Genomic DNA, 19,522 nt, shown 5'->3' on the forward strand with positions numbered 1-19,522 from the left:
TGGTCAGTCACGAGTCAAAATTAATGCTACTGTCGCTCCATGTGTGTTGGATGTAACAGAAAAGTGTTCTCAGCTCATCAAATAATATAATAATCAGTGGCCTAATGTATCTATATTTGCTGCTCTAGGTACCTCTTCAGCATCAGTTTTGACACATCAGGGACAGTGTGCCAATTTCCGTTTGTAACACGCATCAATAAACCTCTGTGTTCACAGGAAATGTACAGTTTCCGCTTGTTATGTGCATTCAGTGTTTTTTTTTTTCAAAATAAACCCATCCACCCTGACCTCCTTCCTACATGGACTTTCTCATTTGTTTTTGTTTTTTTGCTACATCGGTTGCTCTGAGCATCTAATAATGACACAGACCAATATGTCTCATACAGACTCTGAGGGTGTCTCGGTTCCTCAGTATCAGATGCCGAGGGACATCGACCAAGCGCCAGTATTTGAGGAGTTGGCTAGAATGGATTGGTTTTCCATAGCGACTTTATAAGGAGATAAAGCAACACGGCCGTGGGGTAGTTGGTAGAGTTTTTCCCCCCATGTGGTTCAGCAATAAATGCAACTATTCAGCAAACACTGAGATGTTCCATTATTTGTTGTGATATATAAAACTGTAGAAAACTGGAGGACTCTGAACAGCTGGGACTTTCAGCTATTTTTCTATTGCCAAAAGCACATCAAAAGTAAAAGAAGAAGGCGACTGGCTGTCAATCTAAAGTCTTGCTATGCCGACAGAATCCTGCAGTTGGTCGCTCACTTATTAGCTGTCAAATGTTTCTGACTGATCAACTGTACAGGAGATTTAAGGGCTTCTGGTGAGTTAAAAATTGTGTTGCAGGCCATCTGAGCAAAAATGAGTCATTTCACCGTTTATGGAGGAGTGACAGCGTGTCCATCATGTTGATAAAGTCTTGCTGCATGTAATGCTGTCATCACGTGGCAGAAGCATTATGAATTCTGACTAAACGGCTGCCATCGAGGCAACAGATACAAAAGTAATGGAGTTCACTCATGCAACTAAAATGAAATATGCACCTAGCAGTACATAACACCCAGCACTGTGAACTGGGTGAATGAATCATATTCTCTGAGGGTGCTGAGCTGAAGTGCACAAAAAGCAGACTATCATAGCTCTGACTGAGTCATAGCTTCCTCTCTGGGAGAGGTGAGATACTGTTTGTGATGTGCGGATAAAAATACCAGTCTGGTGTTTTCAAAAGCCAGCTCTTGAATCTGATAAAGTCTAACATATGGTAGCAATTCAGTTTGCCTGTTGCCTGGAGTGGTGCCAGTTTACATTGTGAGTCATTTCCAAGCTACTGTAGAGAGTTCAGGTCCTGTTGTAGAGGTCATGTTGCACTTTCAACACTATGAACTAGCCAGAGCAGAGTGGAGATACTGTCTGTGACAACATTGTTCATATCACACAATCGGGGACAGAGGGCAGGAAGATGCTGCAGATATAACAGAAATGAAGATATTGTGCAAACTGTGAAGGTGTGTGTGTGCACGTACCAGCAGGTTTACTTGCAGGAGTCGCAGAGGAGCCATTCTTATTGGCAGTCGCACGGGGTGTGGGCGTGGCCTTTGGCACAGGTGGGCGTTTCTCATTTTCTGCAGTCTGGAAATCACAACACAGACAGATGAGCTGTGGGGGTGTTTATTTGACTGTTTGTGAGTATGAGAGTTTATCTGTTTGTCTGCATGTACTGTCGCTGCTGTGTGCACGAAGGCGATGTTATCCAGTTTTCCGGTGTTATGAGAGGCCAATCGTGCAACCATTACATAAGTAGAGAGAGAGAGAGAGAGAGAGAGAGAGAGGGGGGGGGGGGGGGGGGAAGAAACAGTAGACAGACTTATGACAAACAGGATGGGAGAGGAAGGAGGAGGATTTATGTCTCATAGTTAGATTAAAAAAAAACAAACAAAAAAAACAGAACTACTGCCTGCAGTTGTATGCCTCCGTGCACCGGTCAAGTTGCACTTCACATCCATGTCTGTGAAAACATGGATGCTTCACACATTTTTCTCCCCGGCAGCCAAGAAGATCTATACAGTTAGTCCAGTTTCAAGATGGACACCCAGGACGAGTGTCACCAATTAAATATCTGACCAAATGTCTACCCTTCTGCTCCCGAGAAATGATGTTAAGTAATGGCCAGAAAAGTGTTTTTGCAGAACATTATGATGTCACAGTGAAGTTGACCTTTGACCTGTTGGATATAAAATATCATCACTTCATAAATCCTGTTGGACATTTCTGTGAAATTTTGTGATAATTAGTGTATGAATTCTTGACTTTTGTCCAAAAACATGCTTTGCTAACAGCTAACAGCTAACGTTAACTAGCTCTTGTCCTGTTGATTTCAACACAGATTTGTTGCTCACAAAAAATATGGTGTGTCCCCTAACACATTCAAAGTGAGATGACTGCGACCTTTCTTTCTGAAGTCTATGCAGAGAAGATCTGCTTTACCCAAACATGTTTTCTATTGTCTGTTGAGGACAGGACGCCGTCTGCTACGGGTCCATGTCATTGGTTCGACAGCCCATTGGCTCGACATCCCATTAGTCCGACTGTCCGCGGTGCTGAACGGCTCGCGGCGGCCGTATGGTGCGCCGCGACCGGCTTGAGGCGGAGCAGGCTCACGGCTTATGTGTTTGTCACTTTCTTTTTCATTTTAACCCACACCATGATCTTTTCCTGACCCTAACCAAGTGGTTTTTGTGCCTAAACCTAACCAGACCTTAACCACAGGGCATCATGATGATTTCGGAACGGACTTCGGAACAATGGGTTTAATATGGTCGGAACAATGGGCTGTCGAACCAATGGGCAGTTCCCGTCTGCTACTATCCATCTCATCACACAACAGTGAGATCACAGAGCCTATGTGCCAAACAGTCATTATATTCTTCTTTTACATGCGTATTATCATTAAGTTTGTGGCCGTTAGCCCGTGCAATATTGATGTGAAACAACAGAAAAACACCAGCCACTGCCATCGGTGAATGTCATCTTATTAGCAGATAGGCCCTTGGCAGTCAACAAGGCTAATATCATCGGAAACTGATGTTCGACCAATTAATCAATGCATCTCAAAACAATGGGTCAAACATCTAAATCGGTAGACAAAGGGCCTTCCTCATGTTCCAACTTATATCTTCTGGAGTTAATACTTGTTAGTTACAGAGGGACACACTACGCTCAATTTGCAATTGTAACTCAGCTGCTTAGATATCTACAGCCAGGCGCTGGAGTTGATCTCCACTGACTGCAAAACTTCAGGGCATGATGGGAAAAGACAACATTACATTTTAAAGAATCCTTTCATTTTTTTTAGTTTTAATGTAGGGATTTAGATTTTAATAACCTGATTTTGCACAATAAAGTTTTGTTTTGTTGACAGAATAAATGTGGTCAATGGTAACTTTTATCAGACAGAGAGGGTGAACATATTCAGCTTACTAATAGTTCTCACAGCTGCACATAATCTATATTAGTTGTAGTCTAAAATATGAGTAATACTGATTTCAGTCTTGAAGTATCAAGCAATACAAACAATGTCTGGCAAGTGGGATGTGAGGATTCTTGAAATAACATCTGGACAGACATTTAGTTCTAACGGTCAGAATATCTGACAGACCACTAACTTACAAGTCTTGTATTTCTGCCCTGCGTATTTTGACGACTGAATAACATTTTGTATTTCTTTAGACTCAGAGGAACAGGTCTAGCAATCAAGTCTGGGCAGTTGAATTATACACTGTGGTAAACTGATATGATGGGTGCCTTATATAAGGATTCTAGCCCATCCACATTATTATGTAAAATAACTGAGTAATATGGAGGTTAATCCATAAATGCTGTCATTATGATCACAGATAGCTTATATAGCTCTTCATAGGCTCATAGGTCATACAGAAAAACATCATTAGGACAACAATCATTACTGAGCACAGGCTGAATGGATTGGCCCGATAACATTTTATTAAACTGGGAGCAATCTAACAGGAGGTAAATATTTCTTTGAGTTCCTGTATGAGGCTGCTGGAGACTTTCCGTCTTAACTGCACCTTATTTTAATAGAACAACATATGTGAAAGATTAATACCAATACATTATTTGTTATAAATAACAGTTGATGATATTAAAACAAAAACAACACTCATCAGCTTAGCTCATATCCTCCAGCATTGTCTCTGGTTGATGATTAACACCAGACATGCATGCTGGGATACACCAAGTCTACTTTCCCAAAGTATCCTAGATAAACAACAACACTTCAGGGCATTTGGACTGAGTTAAATGTGATTTTGAACTGTGATGATATTTCACTAGTCCACAAAAACACAGACTGACAAAGTAAAATCGTTTTAAAAATGGAACATACACAATCAGCCAATTTGCATAGGAGAAACAGATCTTCCTGTGTGTATTATACTCACCTTGGCAGCCTTGGTGGAGCCAGTTGCTGTTGGCGGCTGCTTGGCGGCAGTGGGTGTGGTCGCCTTGGGTACAGGGCTTTTTTTATTGGCTGAGGTGGGGGAGGGGCGTTTGGCCGAGGTGGCCTCGCCATTGGTGGAGAGGGTGGATGGGCGGGATTTGGCTGAGTTTGGTTTAGCTGAACCCACGTCAGGCTGGTGATAATGAAATTAAAAGAAGCCATAATACGGTAAAATAGCAGAGAGGAGGGAGGGAAAGAAAGAAAAGGAGGACAGATAGAGATTGAGAAAGAAAAAGCAGAGATGAAATCACTGATTGCAAATGACAGCGTGATATGGCAGCAGAGCCAGCAACCATATGACAATCATAAAATAAAATCTAAAATCAAATTAGCAATTTATAGCAACTTTAGAGAGCTCATGGGTCATAAATTATAAAATTATAAGCCTCAAATCTGATGAAATGAGCAGCAGTCCAAAAGTAGCATATGATATGGAAATCAGCTCTCAGATGTTGGACACACACATACACAAACATTGACAATCTAAATGATGAACATAATATTTAGTACTAAGTACTTCAAGGCGCAGTGGCACAATAAAGTTCATCTGTGCACATTCAATGAAGAGGCAGTGCTGGTAGTTTTTGAGTGACTCAGTCACAACTCGCAGTGCTAGCTGCTGAACTGCGGTAGCTTGCAAGGTAACTGCTTACAGGCCAGCAAAATAGTTTTATAAAGAGAACTGGATGTGGCATTGAGGCATTGTGGCAAGCTTCCACAATGCCTGTTTAGTGAGGGTGCATAGATGAACTTTGCTGTGCCACTTCCTGTGCCTTTAGTATGTTTAGAAGTGCTCAATATTATGTCCATCATAGTGACAACACACAGGGCTAGTTAAACTACTGTGGCCTGCAAGCTGACTGTTTACAGACTAGCCTAATGTATATAGAGAACTGGATACGGCGGTGGAGGCAGGGCCCAGTTAATTCCAATCAAAGTTACACAGTGGTGCATAAAGCCAATTAAGTTTAACTTCCCAGGTAAAAAGTTATTACTACAGAGCAGACGCACTACAGACTTTGACTGGCCATGTGGCTAACTTAGCCCTCTGCTCACTTGAATGGGGACAAAGTGATGTAATCGAGCAGCTCCTCTAGACTTTCAAAATGTTTTAAAACTGAATGGATCAAATCCTGATAGTGAAATGAGTCATTTCACAGGGGCTGTGATGCTAACACAAAATGTAGCCACTGATTTACAAATGTCTCTTTGACAATGCAGATTTTTTGTTGCCGTGACAGCCCTGGAAGTTGTACTTACACAGCTTGGCCACCATATCAAATTGACATTGAAGCGTGGCGGTGTTCCTGAGGTCTTGGCTAGCCAGATGTGAACAAGCTTGCACCAGTCAGCCACAACAGCTCTCTCAGCTTCCGTCTGTTTTTGCCATATTGTGCTGTTTAACCTCTTTTCAGTTTGCAAGCTTGTTAGCTTGGTGACTAATGAAACAATAACTTTATATAATTTAGGGACTGTTCGTTATTTATGAAGGAGCAAGGGATGGTGCGCTAATATTTTTTTAAAGACTGGGGAAGGATTTATGTTTTTGTGGCTTAGAAGAAGGGCATACAAATTTACATGGTTCCATTTTGTATTTATTTTACTGCAGATATTTAAAGAAAACATGCCTTCCAAGCCTTCTGGATTAGAGGGCATGTTTTCATTCTTTTGCCAAAATTACACTATATATCATTGCCAGACTATGTCAAAACAGAAATAATTGTAAGAACAATTTTTCAATTTTTGGCCAAGAATAAACTGTTTGTGCTTACTAACATGCACAATAACAGTTAAAATCTGAGGCTTTTTTTCAACTCCAGGACTTTGTCTTCGACCTTTAAATTTACTTTCACACATTAAATGGTAAGTTTAAAAAATGGTGATGGGAGGGTTATGCATTTTCTCCAAGTTTTTCAAAGACAAATTTGTGCTCTAAAAACCAGCCTCTTTTGGCCTCTTTTGTAGCACAGTTTGTTCTCCATCATAACCCACCACCATAACCTAAAACAATTTCAACAATTGATTAATTGTTTATCAACATTCCAACCTGACCTTTATGAGGATTTGCTGCTATTCTTAGTTGTTCAAACAAAACAGGTAATTTGATGACATCACTTTGGGGTTGACTGAGACAAACCTTTTTTGCTGTTTTTTGGTATTTCATGACCCGATTGAGAACATAACCTGCAAATTATTCCATAATGAGGATAATGGTTAGTTGCATCCCCAAATAAAAGTAGATGGTATGTCACAGCTAATAAGCTATTATAATTAGCTTCCTCCATTTTGGATTCTCTCGCTTTCCATTTCCCCAAGATGGTTTGCTAATGGTCAATAGCGTGAATTTGCATGTCAACGTTCAATAAATTGAACTTGACACAAAAGAGTTGCAAAGATTTAATTTGTCTTTGTGAGCATATTTGTAAAATTGATTCAAAAAAATCAATTTTGTTGCAAACTTTCACCCATCTAAAATGCAGGTGTGAACACACACACACATACACAAACACTCAAGAGATCAGCAGGAGTAGTAGAAGCGGTGCACTGGCTGAAGTAGACGATGTCTGTAATTTTTGCTATCAGCCTGAGCATTTGTGTGTGTGTGTGTGTGTGTGTGTGTGTGTGTGTGAATGGGCAGGGCTTTGTGTGTCTAGCTCAAGGACACTTGAACAGGCTGTTGTTGGACACACCGGCTGTGGCAGGGTTCAAAACTGTGACCTTTGGGTGACGAGGCTGTTTCTGTGACCAGTGGACACTTTCACTGTGAGTGTGTGAATCTCTTTGCAGGAAATGTGTGTGGACAGCAGTATTCTCTGTGTGTGCATGTGTGTGTGTGACCCACCTTGCTCTTGCTGTCAGGGCTCGGCAGGGTCTTGCTGCCATTGCCTGTGGGAGACTTGGCTGTCCCTTTCCCTCCCTTCTCGTCCTTCTTCTCGGCTGGCTTCTTCTCCTCTTCTTTCTTCTCATCTTTGTTGGTCTTCTCCGGCTTGTCTGCCTTCTCTGCCTTCTCAATGGCCTTGTTGTTCTTCTCCATCTTTTCCTCATCTTTGAGAATCTTCTCAGACTTCTGGTTCTTGTCTGGGCCACTGTCCTTCTTCTGCTGTTCTTCTTTCTCCTTCTTGTCAAAGGCGTCCAACTTGTCTGTCTTGCTGGACATGATGTCTGTCTTCTCCTGCTTGTCCTTGTTGTCAGATTTCACTGTGAGAGAAAGATTGTCATCGTCAGCATCAAAGCTTATTTTACCAAGAATTGCAGAGGCAAAAAAGTCTTCAAAGTTGTCAGTGTACATCCACTATAAATTGTACACAATTCATTGCATTACAGTACATGTGCTTTACCATTCACAATTTCACAGCTTGTGAACAGCAGAATTTTTGAAAGGCACTGAGGCTTTTGTATATTGAGCAAAACTGGTCAGATGCACAATTTATATCAGATAAGAAACCTGATAGATCGTGTGGTAAAATTAGAGCGCATATTTAATGTACTTATTAACACGTGGGAAGATCATGGTTTTGTCGGAGTCTGATCTGTACTAACTACCCGACCAGACGCTGTTGTCTTGTTGCTCTGTTCTGTTGTTTTTTGTTTAATGTTCTGTGTCACAAGTTGCCCTGTTGGGACATTACAGGTCTCTCAGTCTGAGTCTATGTTTAAAATTTCTATTAATGAAAAATGCTTTTTTGTAAGTGCAAATAAGTTATTTGAAGAACATAAGCCATGGAGAAAAAACAATTCTAACAGGTCAGTTCAGAGGAGTCCTCTATAAAAAAAACTCTAATATTTGAAATGTTTCGAGCAATGATTCATGTGGCTTTTTGGCTGATGAAGCCCAAGAAGTTCAACTGTGTGTGTAAAATTACCCTGATGATCAGCGCTGTGTAGCCCACAAAGCAGGCGCACTGGAGCGTCCGCTACTTCCAGTTTAGCACTCTGTTATAAAATTGGCAGAAAATGATTCAATCCTGTGGCTCTTCTAGACTTTTCCAATATTATCAGACCAAATGGATCAAATTCTAATAATAAAACGATTCATTTTGCAGGTGTTGAGATGCTCAAAAAAACTGTATCCACTGATTTACAGATGTCTCTTTCCCAATGTAAGTCTATAGCAAAAAGTCTTTTTGGGCCACAGGGAATCACAGTTATATTCAACTGTTTGGCCACTATGAAAATTAGTTCCAAAGCCCCTTGCACTGCCTTAGGGCCTGGCTGAATCAATCTCCCCCCTTCACAGAACTCAACACAGTGGCAATGAAACCCCACCGCCAACTAGCATCTTGGCTGTGTAATTGCATAGTGACCCAGACACGCCACCACACAAATATAAATCATCATACATTAAAGGTATAAATAGTGCTCAGCACAACAGCATCGGTCACTTGCGTAAGCTACAACTACAAATGCCTTTACATCAGTGACTGATGTCCTGCCATGCTGCCATTTTCTGTTTCAAATTCAAAGCCCTTTGGCATTTCATACATGGTCCAGCCACAAACTAGGTTTGTTTCTAAGGTAAGGTTTGGTTAGTTTTCTAACAGGGTTACACTACTCTGCCTTTTCTCTAGAGAAGCAACCTCATTATTTGCATGACCACAAGAGGTAGATGAAGACCCTTTCGGGCATTTAAGCAAATCAGTCTTCTGATTGTTAAAATTCCTTACATAAATGTAAAAGTTCCTGTGTAATCAGCACTGCAGCTAAAGCTTATAGAATGACATCCAACAGAACTTTTGAACTCTTTAAACTAAAGCACAAACTCCAAAGTCAGACACCTGACTAATGAGACACGACCTGACACTTCTGAGGACACACTGTATCTCTAAAGTGTAAGAACATTTTCTCTGAAAAAATCTATCATATCAAACAAACACTGTTAATTGCGACTGCACTTTGGTCATTTATAGATTTGTTGGGTGATTTTATGTAGGTCGCACCAGCAGATGATTCTGGGTCTGGTTAGTAAACAGGTCAAGCCCAGTTATTCAATTGCCCTGCATTACACAAGTGCCCACAATGGTCATGTTGTAGCTATAAAATCCACATCAGTGAGGTCATACCCAACCCTGATAGAGGAGGTGAGAGGTTATATCCTGGCCTTGATGATAATGCACATTTCTCACAATTTTTATAAACTCAATGGCACCTCTGTCTCCTGTTTCTCTGCTGTACATGGTGAAAATTGGTGTAAATTCAGACCTATAACTATAAAAAAATATCCTCAGAAGGCTTTACCGTTTGTCAAACACACGACACCCTTTACTCTTAGACCTCCATGACAGCAATGGTGCAGGATATCTTTATGCACATCCTCACATGTGTGCTTGTGTCTATGTATGTATGACAGACATAAAACATTTTGTTTCATTTCATTTTTCAGTCTTACATTGTGTTCATGTTAGGGTCTGCTGTTTGGATGATGATGTTATTTTGTCCTAACCGGTCCTAACCAATTAGTAGTGACTGACATCCCCTGGAGCGTCAGAGGATACCATCCCCTGACATCATTTTCACTCTACACAGAAGTGGCAGTGACTGCAGTTAATTTTCTATTTTTCATTGAAATATTATACAAATGTGGAGGACTTGCACAGATGTCTGTCTTCCACTCCTCTAGTGGTTTTTGTGTGAATTTGTCTAGTTTTTCTTGCTGTGACATAGAAAGATGACACATTATTAACCCTTAGAGTTCTGATAAGAACAACACCAGACCTGTTTGAATAGCTTAATAAATATTGAGATGTGGCCATTGATGCAGAGGTCTGCAGGCTAACATGTCTTGGCCTTTGAGTGACTTGTTTAGTCCTGATAAAGGCAATAGTGTCACTTCTGACATTTAAATAAGTTTACTCTCGTTCTTCTTAAAGGGGTACTTCAGTGATTAAGTCATAATGTCGGTGGACTTGTGAGACACATTAAAAAAAGAAGCAGTCAAAATGGTCAAATGTGGCAGATGCTGTGATATCCTGACTGTTAGTCCTTAGTATGGGTCAAACAGACCCCCAGAAAGTCACCGTACCTTGAAGCCAATTTGACATAGTGACCAAACCGTGTAACTACAACCTCTGGGTCACAACCCCCAGAAAATGACTCGTTTTACTGTCAGATTTTTATTCATAATATTTCAAAAGTCTAAAAGAGCTGAAGGACTAAATCACTGTATTTCACTGTATTCAAATTAGTGGAGGGCTAAACTGGATGTTAGACACTTGGCCAGTGAAGTCTCTAGTGTCCATGCTCTATGGGCCCAACAATGCAGAAAATCAAAGTATGGGAAGTTTTTTAGTTTCAAGCACCACTGATCAACTTTCATAGGAATGAACAGGACCCATCTCCAACACTGTATCCAGGTCTCTTTATACATCCATGGGACCAAAGTTACAAAATGCTAATTCCTACAATTCTAATAATTGATCTCAACAGCATCTTTCCCTAGACCCTCTCTGCCTGTCCCAGTCCTCTAAAATCCATGTCCCCTGTTTGTATACAGGCTTACTGTTACAAATCTGTATACTCCAAGACTAATCCAGGATAACCTTGTTGACGTAAAGCTCATCCAGAGCCACAGAAGACATTATAAACCTGTTTATAAATGTTCTCCTACTAATGAGTAAACTAAACTTCATGGGTACAATATGTGGAGTACCTCTTTAGGGATGTTTTAGTTTATATTTACTTATAACTTAATTTAACTTATGTATGCAAGGGGGAATTCTATTTCTAAAAAATTACTTATTTCTTAAATCAGAATTTAGATTACAGTGTTCTTCATTTTTGTGCTATTATTAAAACACCACACAGGGACATCTCTCCTCCTCAGAGGAAACACTAGGTCAGACTGGGTCTATCACCAATGTAGCCAACAGCTGATTCATGGGAAGAGCACAGTATGAGAGAGAAAAAGAGAGAATAAGGTGAAAGACAAGGGAAGAATGACAGGATTATGTGAGCAGAGGGGAACAGAAGAAGTTCAGGAGGTTGAGGGGGTTAAGGACAAACAGGCGGCTGGGCTGAGGGATGGTGGGATGGGTGCTGGGGGAAAAATACAGGGGCTCTTTGTTGCCACTGAGACATCTCTTACATAAGATTGACACAGGACAGGCCTATGCTATGCCCAAATGTCCCCTCATTTCCCTCTGTGCTGACGTTTGCTGCTCTATCTCCTCTGAAACCATGCCAATTTGCTGCCGTTGTGTTTTCTCCAGCAATCAACTGGTCGACATGGAGCAGGTCCCTCTATGGCTGCCATTAAACAAGACACATTTTGTTGTTTTACTTTAAACTGTAGTTGCAAACTTGCTCAACCTGGAGCCCAAATCAAAAACAGGCTGTGATTATGAGCATTGAGAACAGCTTGTGTGGTCATGCAGGAAACAGAAAAAAGCTTAATTAATTTTCAGTGTTCAGAGTTACTCTCATTTGGAATTTAGTTATCCACCTGCACTTCTGTTCTCACTCTCTGTCTAATGCTATTGTTTTGTCGTGCCTTATTAAGCTAGAGTGAAGTCAGTTCCTGCTTTGCAATGTCACGCTGATGTTAATGCAAACTCATCACTTGCTGCAGCTGCTTCACAAAGCCTCTCTGTGACACCTACTTGTTTCATGAATTTTAATGTCCTTGGTTCCAAGATCCTTTGCAGTGTTTTGGTCCTGTCTGATGTTCATGTCTGACAGAGAAAATATGCATCAATATTATCCATTTCATTTCCAGGAAAGAGGTCTACCGTGTATAATGCTCATTACAACTGTAGCTCTTTGTCTTTTTCCGAAGGCATTCTGCCCTTAATCTGCTCTGGGTTGTGTGGCTTTGTTCTTCCTGCCATAGACAATAAAAAAAAAAAGCATTAAAACAGCACCGCTTATTTAGCATCGGTGTGCTTAACAAGCGGCTGGGATGAGAATCAGCACCTCCAAGTCTGAGGCCGTGGTCCTCAGCCAGAAAAGGGTGGATTGCCCACTCCAGGTCGGGGGGGAGGTCCTGCCTCAGGTGGAGGATTTTAAGTATCTCGGGATCTTGTTCACGAGTGAGGGTAGGATGGAGCGGGAGATTGACAGGCGGTTTGGGGCGGCGTCAGCAGTGATGTGGGCGCTTAACTGATGCGTTGTGGTGAAAAGGGAGCTTAGCCAGAAAGCGAAGCTCTCGATTTACCGGTCGACCTACGTTCCAACCCTGACCTATGGTCACGAGATCTGGGAAGTGACCAAAAGAACGAGATCGTGAGTACAAGCAGCCGAAATGAGTTTCCTCCGCAGGGTGGCTGGGCTCAGCCTTAGAGACAGGGTGAGGAGCTCGGACATCCAGGAGGGACTCGGAGTAGAGCCGCTGCTCCTCCACATCGAGAGGAGCCAGTTGAGGTGGTTCGGGCATCTGGTAAGGATGCCTCCCAGGCCCCTCCCTTGGGAGGTATTCTGGGCAACCGGGAGGAGACCTCGGGGCCGCCCCAGGACACGCTGGAGGGATTACATCGCCTGGCTGGTCTGGGAACACCTCAGGGTTCCCTCGGAAGAGCTGACAAAAGTGACTGGGGAGAGGACTGTCTGGGCTTCTTTGCTGAGGCTGCTGCCCCTGCAACCCGGACCCGGATAAGCGGAGGATGACGAGTACGAGTGCTTTACATTGTCGGACCTATGATTGACAGTTTTTAAAAAAGGATCAGTATCGATGCAATGGAGCCAGAGATAGCATCAGACAGAAACATAGTTAGACAAAACATACTCAAGTCAAAGTCCACATTATAGGTTGTTTAAGCTTTCAACCACATCCCATTGCTCTTCAATGGACTTAAAGATTATTACTTTAAGAGTAAAATAACATTTTACTCTCCAAGATGGACAGTAAAATTAGTAACCAAACTCTCCTGTCCTGGAAGCCAATTTGCATTTCCTGGGATAGTGAAGGCATGACCCACCCTACTCACGCTGACTGGCTAGTACTCATTGCCTTTGTCTGCTGGGTTTATTAGGTCTGGGCAAGTGGAGTGAGATTGGTTAGGATTAGGGTAAGAATGTCATGGCAATCAGAGGCATAACAAGGCAGAATAGATGGGTCATACCTTTGCTATCCTATTTACGCCCTGTAAACATCAGCCCTTGTAACACAGAGATCGCACTATAGCGCCGCTACAAAGTCCCTTCTTCATGTCCCATTTGCATTTTTACACAGAACCAATCGACTGAAGCATCACTCCGCTCCCATGTGCAATATTAGTCTGCATCCCAGGATTAGAGAACCAAAAGAACATGTAACACAACTGCATCTACCTCAAGTGTGACATATAATGCAAGCGTTGGCAGCGCTTTCTGAACAAAACAATGGCAGTGACATGGCAATAACAATCATTTACTGTCCCTGTTATATGGCTGCTGATCTCGTCCTCTGCTTGGAAGGTAAGAAGCTCCCAGACCTCATTGTTTTCCAAATTTGCAGACATTTTCGGCTGCTGTTGATCTTCTTTGAGTTAGCCGTGAACAGCTACTTTTTAAATCTCCTGCAGTGGGTCGCACACATGTCCCATCGTCTGAATGTCACACCAGTTCAGCCCATGATCCCATTCTGCTGGCTGTCCAATTTATGTTGTATGTTTCGGCGCTGTGACTACCTCCATTCCCAGCTCAACTCTGTCCCCCATTCTTAAATTGTACCTTTTATACAGAACAGTGAGACAACATTGCAATATTCCTGCTTTGTACAGGCAGCATAAAAAGGGACCATCAATCACAGTTTACAAAACAAACTCATGCTTCAACTTTGAAGAATTTGTAACATTTCAGGCTGCCCCAACATGAAAGGTTTAGATAATCTGGATACATTTGTTTTTGGTAACACTTTATACTATACATATTCACCATGAATTAGTTGCTTATTAGCACACATACCCTGGCTCTTTATTAGTTATTATAAAGCACTTATTAAAGCCTTATTCTACATGACCATATTCTGCAACTGCTCAACCAAGACCTCGCCTTCCCTCAATAACCTCCTCATTACTGTGTATTAATAGTTACAGTAGTAAGGAAGTTGTTGTCAGTGTATTACAATCTTAATATGCTCTGCTCAGCATGGGCCTTATAAGATGGTAGCCCTACATGCATTATCTATTTTCAAATCTAAAACGTCCCATGGTGGAATTCTGGCGCAGTGGCCTCAAGTTTTTCCAAGGTGTAACCCATCACTTAAGAAAATGGTCTGTTAATTTGAGCAGAGTACAGGAGGCAACTTTAGAATAAGGAGCCTGTGTGGGTTACTAAGTGTTAAACTTTTAGTGAATTAGCTATAAACAAGAAAGACTTAAGACTTAATCTTATGGTCCCGGTCAAATATGCCCAAGAATCCCCCCATAAGCAACTGTCTATACCATATTGTGAACCACAGCTATATTTAGAAAGCACCATAGCCTATCTAGCATCAAAAAATGGGGGATTCATTCTGAACTAATGTTTCAGAGAGCAGGGCGAGTGTATTTTACACCACTCGTAAATGGAGAAAAAATGTCTGCTGTTACACAATATCATGTTTATATATCATGTCATAAGGTTTTATCAGCTTTCAGAGTGGTTTTGAGATGGTTTGGTTTCTGAGTTTTTTCATTCCACATAACAAAAATGATCATTGAATATTTTTGTCGAATTAAAAAGTCTAAAAATGCATAGAACTTAAAAAACACCTCTCATGTTAATAAGTTGTCCTAGAATAAGGTCATAAGAATAACTCAATTTTGACAAAAATGTCAGATAGAACCTCATAAATAAGGTGACGATAAAAGCCACACTGATTTAAATATATGGGTTGTATTATATGACCATTTATAACCATTTCAACCATCACTGTCCTCACTGCTACTGTATATCATAAAAAATCTTCAAAACTGTGATCTAATTGTAACTATTAACTATTAGTTTAACATTTACTAACATTTAATCCAAAAAAAAAAAAAAAAGCAAACATAAGACTTGCATGGGGGACCCTGCATGGGGACCCAGAACAGTCTCAATGTACAGAAATTTGCAGCACCTGTAAGTATCAGATTCTTAAACATTTTAATTTAGTGCATTTTAGACGCTGTATGTAAGAATGTGGCCAAAACGATTACTGCACTCAAATTCAAAATACTGTCGCGAGTCGTGTCCGTCCCCTCCCCTACAGATTCGAGGTTGCTGAACAGCAGCACGCTGGACACTGATTTGTTTGCCCATGGGCGGCTGCCGTGGCAGGGCCGTGTTGCCGCGTCCTTGATCTTCGGTTTTCCAGCGGACCGTTCGAGCAAGTCCAGCTTCTCTGCTGCTAACGCTGCTGCCGCGATACAGCTGAGGAGGAGCCGGCTGCTAATGCTATGTACTGGGACACTGCTAATGCTGCTTGCCGTGCTGCTGTAGCTCAGTCGTAACTTTAACTGATGCTGAGACTCTACTGACTGTGTGACTGGTAGACGGCTGTGGGTGGCGCAACAGGCCAAAACACAAATTCAAAACATAAACATGATTTGCGGACTGTAAAAATGTTTTTTAAATGCGAATATTCTGGCCGTACTATTGTTGTCAGTGAGATCAGTATGTTATATGAACATTATTGCTTAGTCTCTGTGACATATTAGGAGGATTTTACGACTAATTGCTTTAGATTTCTTACATATAGCTCCTTTAAAAGAATGACAGTTTGGGTATTTTTTACTACTGTAAAAAACGGGACAAATTTGACCCAAACTGTATGTAAGGTTAATTTAGAATTTGTAGGACACTAAGGACATAAGAATAGATCATAAAAGTTATTAAGGGAGAATGCCTATTCTTGCAGTATTATAATTCATGTACAAAAATTTTCTTACTTACAATCGACAAGCAGTAATTAGGAGGTTATACAGAGAAAACTCTTTCTTTTAAGGCCTTGTAGTTGTAGAATACGTTCATGCAGAATGAGGCATTAATAAGTGCTTTTTAATGACTAATAAAGAATATCTAGTTAATGGTAAATGTGTGCACCTTGATATAAAGTGCTATATTGCTTTTCTTTACAGCCTGTCCATTGTCTAATTGCCTGTGTCTTGCCTTGTCAGACTCTAATGTAGTTGTGTTGTCATATTCCCAAATCATAGCAAAAATATATTATGTATATGTTACCATAATTGATACAAAGAGTGGCAACAACAGCAAAAAAAAACCCTATAAACAAAATCATCTTTTAACTTGGCAGGTATCTGAATTGCATATTGAGCATAGAGAGATAGTATATTGGTTTATTTTTCTGCCTGTCTCACAAAATCAAACTCAATGAAACCTTTGGAAAGTGAGAGAACAATAGTGTTCAGCAACAGCATGGATCTCACCAGGGAAAAATGAGAGTGATGGGCTGAAAGCAACGCCTAGACTGAACCAATTTTGTATCGTATTTCTACAAACAATATATTCTGGCTGAATAATTTGAAAGATGCTGTACTCACAAAAATCTAAATATACAGTAGACACTTTGATATTCTGATAGATTCTATTATTGCAGCTTCAGCACACACTGGTGGCTGTATTACTTATGCTACAGTAGTTTACATCACTGTATCACTCCACCCTGCAACACCAGCAATATGACTCACCCAACATGAAACTGCTGGCTGAGAACACAGAGGATGTATCTAATACCACGCTACGATACACAGCTGCTGGCAACCAGCTGTGTGTGTGTGTGTGTGTGTGTGTGTGTGCTGGTGTATGTGTGTGTTTCTATGTGTGTTTGTGACAGAGAGAGAAATGACTGCCACGTAAATCAGAGCATGACAAACGTACACAGACATGGAGCTGGTGCAAGGATATTTTACTGCAGGCGGCCTTCTCAACACGCACGCACACATGCGCACACACACACGCCCCCGCGCGCACACACACACACACATGCCCACGCACACACACACACACACACACACACTCACTCACTCACTCACTCCCTTCTTGTCTCACACGGACACATAAACCCAGTTTGAGTATTGACCGCTATAGCTCCTGCTTGCTAGCATGATAGCTATCAAGCTTCCACACTGACAGACAGGACAATCAATAGACAGTCTGATAGACACAGTAATAATCCACATGACACTGCACGGACATAAGGTACACACAAACTGATTTTATGCTGCAGTGTATGAGAGACAGTTTTATTTTTGCTTACTTACATTACTACATAAATAACAATTTGTTACTCATTATTATTCACTATTTACTGCTGGGGGTTTTTTGCAAACAGTGCAAACACATTTGATTTTTTCATGATAAAGCTTTATTTATACTGAGATATAGATAATTATTTAAGTTACATAAGTTACAATAATAATGATATAATTCTTTAGGTCCCCTCCACTCAAAAGTGTGCTTTTCTTCTGTGTATGTCCCCTAAAATGTCTGCCCTTGACTATACTGACTTGTATCAATGCGAAGATTGTAGAGATGTGTTTTCATCCCCTGTACTGAAGGGGGCGATGTCTGTGCATTTCCATAAAATATGAGATTCGATTGTGCGTCGGGCGAGTCTGATTACGGACTTCATGAATATGAAATCCAGTTGCTGCCTAATATGGGAGACACATATCAACAGAGAAACACACTTTTGCCAGTTAGCCTATAAGTTACCAAGCTAACACACAGCATAAGTAAAAGATGCTAACTACACTTGTCATGCAGGTACGTCTCCTAGTTGCTGATTTTGGTGCAGTCTGTCTGAGGTAAAAATATATATGACTGAAACTCTCCGATGTTTCCTGTAACGCTAACGCTAACCATCTCAATGCACACTGCTCAGTCACTGTTTAACCAAGCACTAGCAGCCCTGGAGAAATCGGAAAGCATGGGTACTGCAAAACTACAGTAAGCCAGAGAGAGCAGATCTGGTTCCAGCCCGTTTTCTGATTTTTTTTTTTTATTCATCATTATGTGGGAAAACCATTTAAAATAAAATATTGGTATGAGTACTTTTAAATTCTTTAAAACCTGTCTGGAGAGGAACTTTAAGATCTTCTTGAAATCTGACCCTGTATTTGATATTCCATTGAACAGAAATTGAATTTTGTTTTTGCTCCCATGTTTCACAGATTTAATTCTAAGATCTAAGATTTTTTAAACGCACTCAAGTGATATATTTCTCTCAAATTTTGGTCACAGATTTGTTAAACCTGTGTTAGTGAGCACTTCTTACGTACTTGAAGAGAATCCATTCACCGGACAGGTATGGCATATCAAGATGCTGATTAAACAGTATGGTTACAACACAGGTGTGCTTTGGGATGGTTGCAATAAAAGACCACACTAAAAGATTCAGATTCAGTGCAGTATGATCACAACACAATGCCACAGATGTCCCAAGTTTTGAGGAAGCATGCCATTAGCAATCATGTTGTTTAATCTGCATCTTAATATGCCACAACTGGCAGATGGATGGAACATCTTGGAAAAGGAGAAGTGCACACTAACACGACAACATTTGAGAGAAATCTACTGAGGGCATGAAAAAAAGTCTTAGATCTTTAACTTAAACCTGTAAGAACAGGAGCATAAACAAAAGTGTTGCTTTTAAATTTTTGTTCAGTATATTAAGCCATGGCAACAGTCACTAACTGTATTTACATTCAGTAATTACCTCTCTATATACTGAAACAGTTTTCATTGTTAGCAGTGCAGTCCACCATTCCACCACTGGATTCAAATTGCCTTCACATGCTCAAGGGATACTGCATGTCTGTAATCCAGGGTAATTTTATCTCTCTTACAGTAATAGCCTCACTGTTCACTGTTCTCTCATTTTACTCTGTGTCAGAGATGTATTATGTGTCCTACTGGGGCTGATCCACATTATAAGTATTTAAGTGGCAAAGCAAGAGGCACCTTTTATTGTAAAGTGGGTGCAGGAAACACAGTGTATTTGTCACTGTGGTAAGGACTAACCCTAACTGTTCATTAAAAAGTGCCTGCAAAACGAGGCATGGACAACACAATGGTTTCAGCATTTTCTGACTGCAGACAAGTTTGAAGTATTG

The 19,522-nt window shown here is 40.9% G+C and overlaps 1 protein-coding gene across 4 annotated transcripts in view; it reads right to left on the bottom strand.

Moving 5' to 3' along the window:
• Positions 1-19,522, bottom strand: part of map4l (microtubule associated protein 4 like) — a 146,966-nt gene that overhangs the window by 21,401 nt on the left and 106,043 nt on the right. For 3 of the 4 annotated variants that reach the window (XM_049597691.1, XM_049597690.1, XM_049597694.1), the window contains 3 exons: positions 7,357-7,712; positions 4,456-4,647; positions 1,522-1,627 (listed from right to left, as the gene is read on the bottom strand). In XM_049597691.1, coding sequence (XP_049453648.1) covers positions 1,522-1,627; positions 4,456-4,647; positions 7,357-7,712 — 654 coding nt within the window. The remainder of the gene's footprint in view (positions 1-1,521; positions 1,628-4,455; positions 4,648-7,356; positions 7,713-19,522) is intronic. The other variant, XM_049597693.1, reaches the window with a different exon arrangement.

Source organism: Epinephelus fuscoguttatus, linkage group LG15 (genome assembly GCF_011397635.1).
Source record: "Epinephelus fuscoguttatus linkage group LG15, E.fuscoguttatus.final_Chr_v1".
NCBI lineage: Eukaryota > Metazoa > Chordata > Actinopteri > Perciformes > Serranidae > Epinephelus > Epinephelus fuscoguttatus.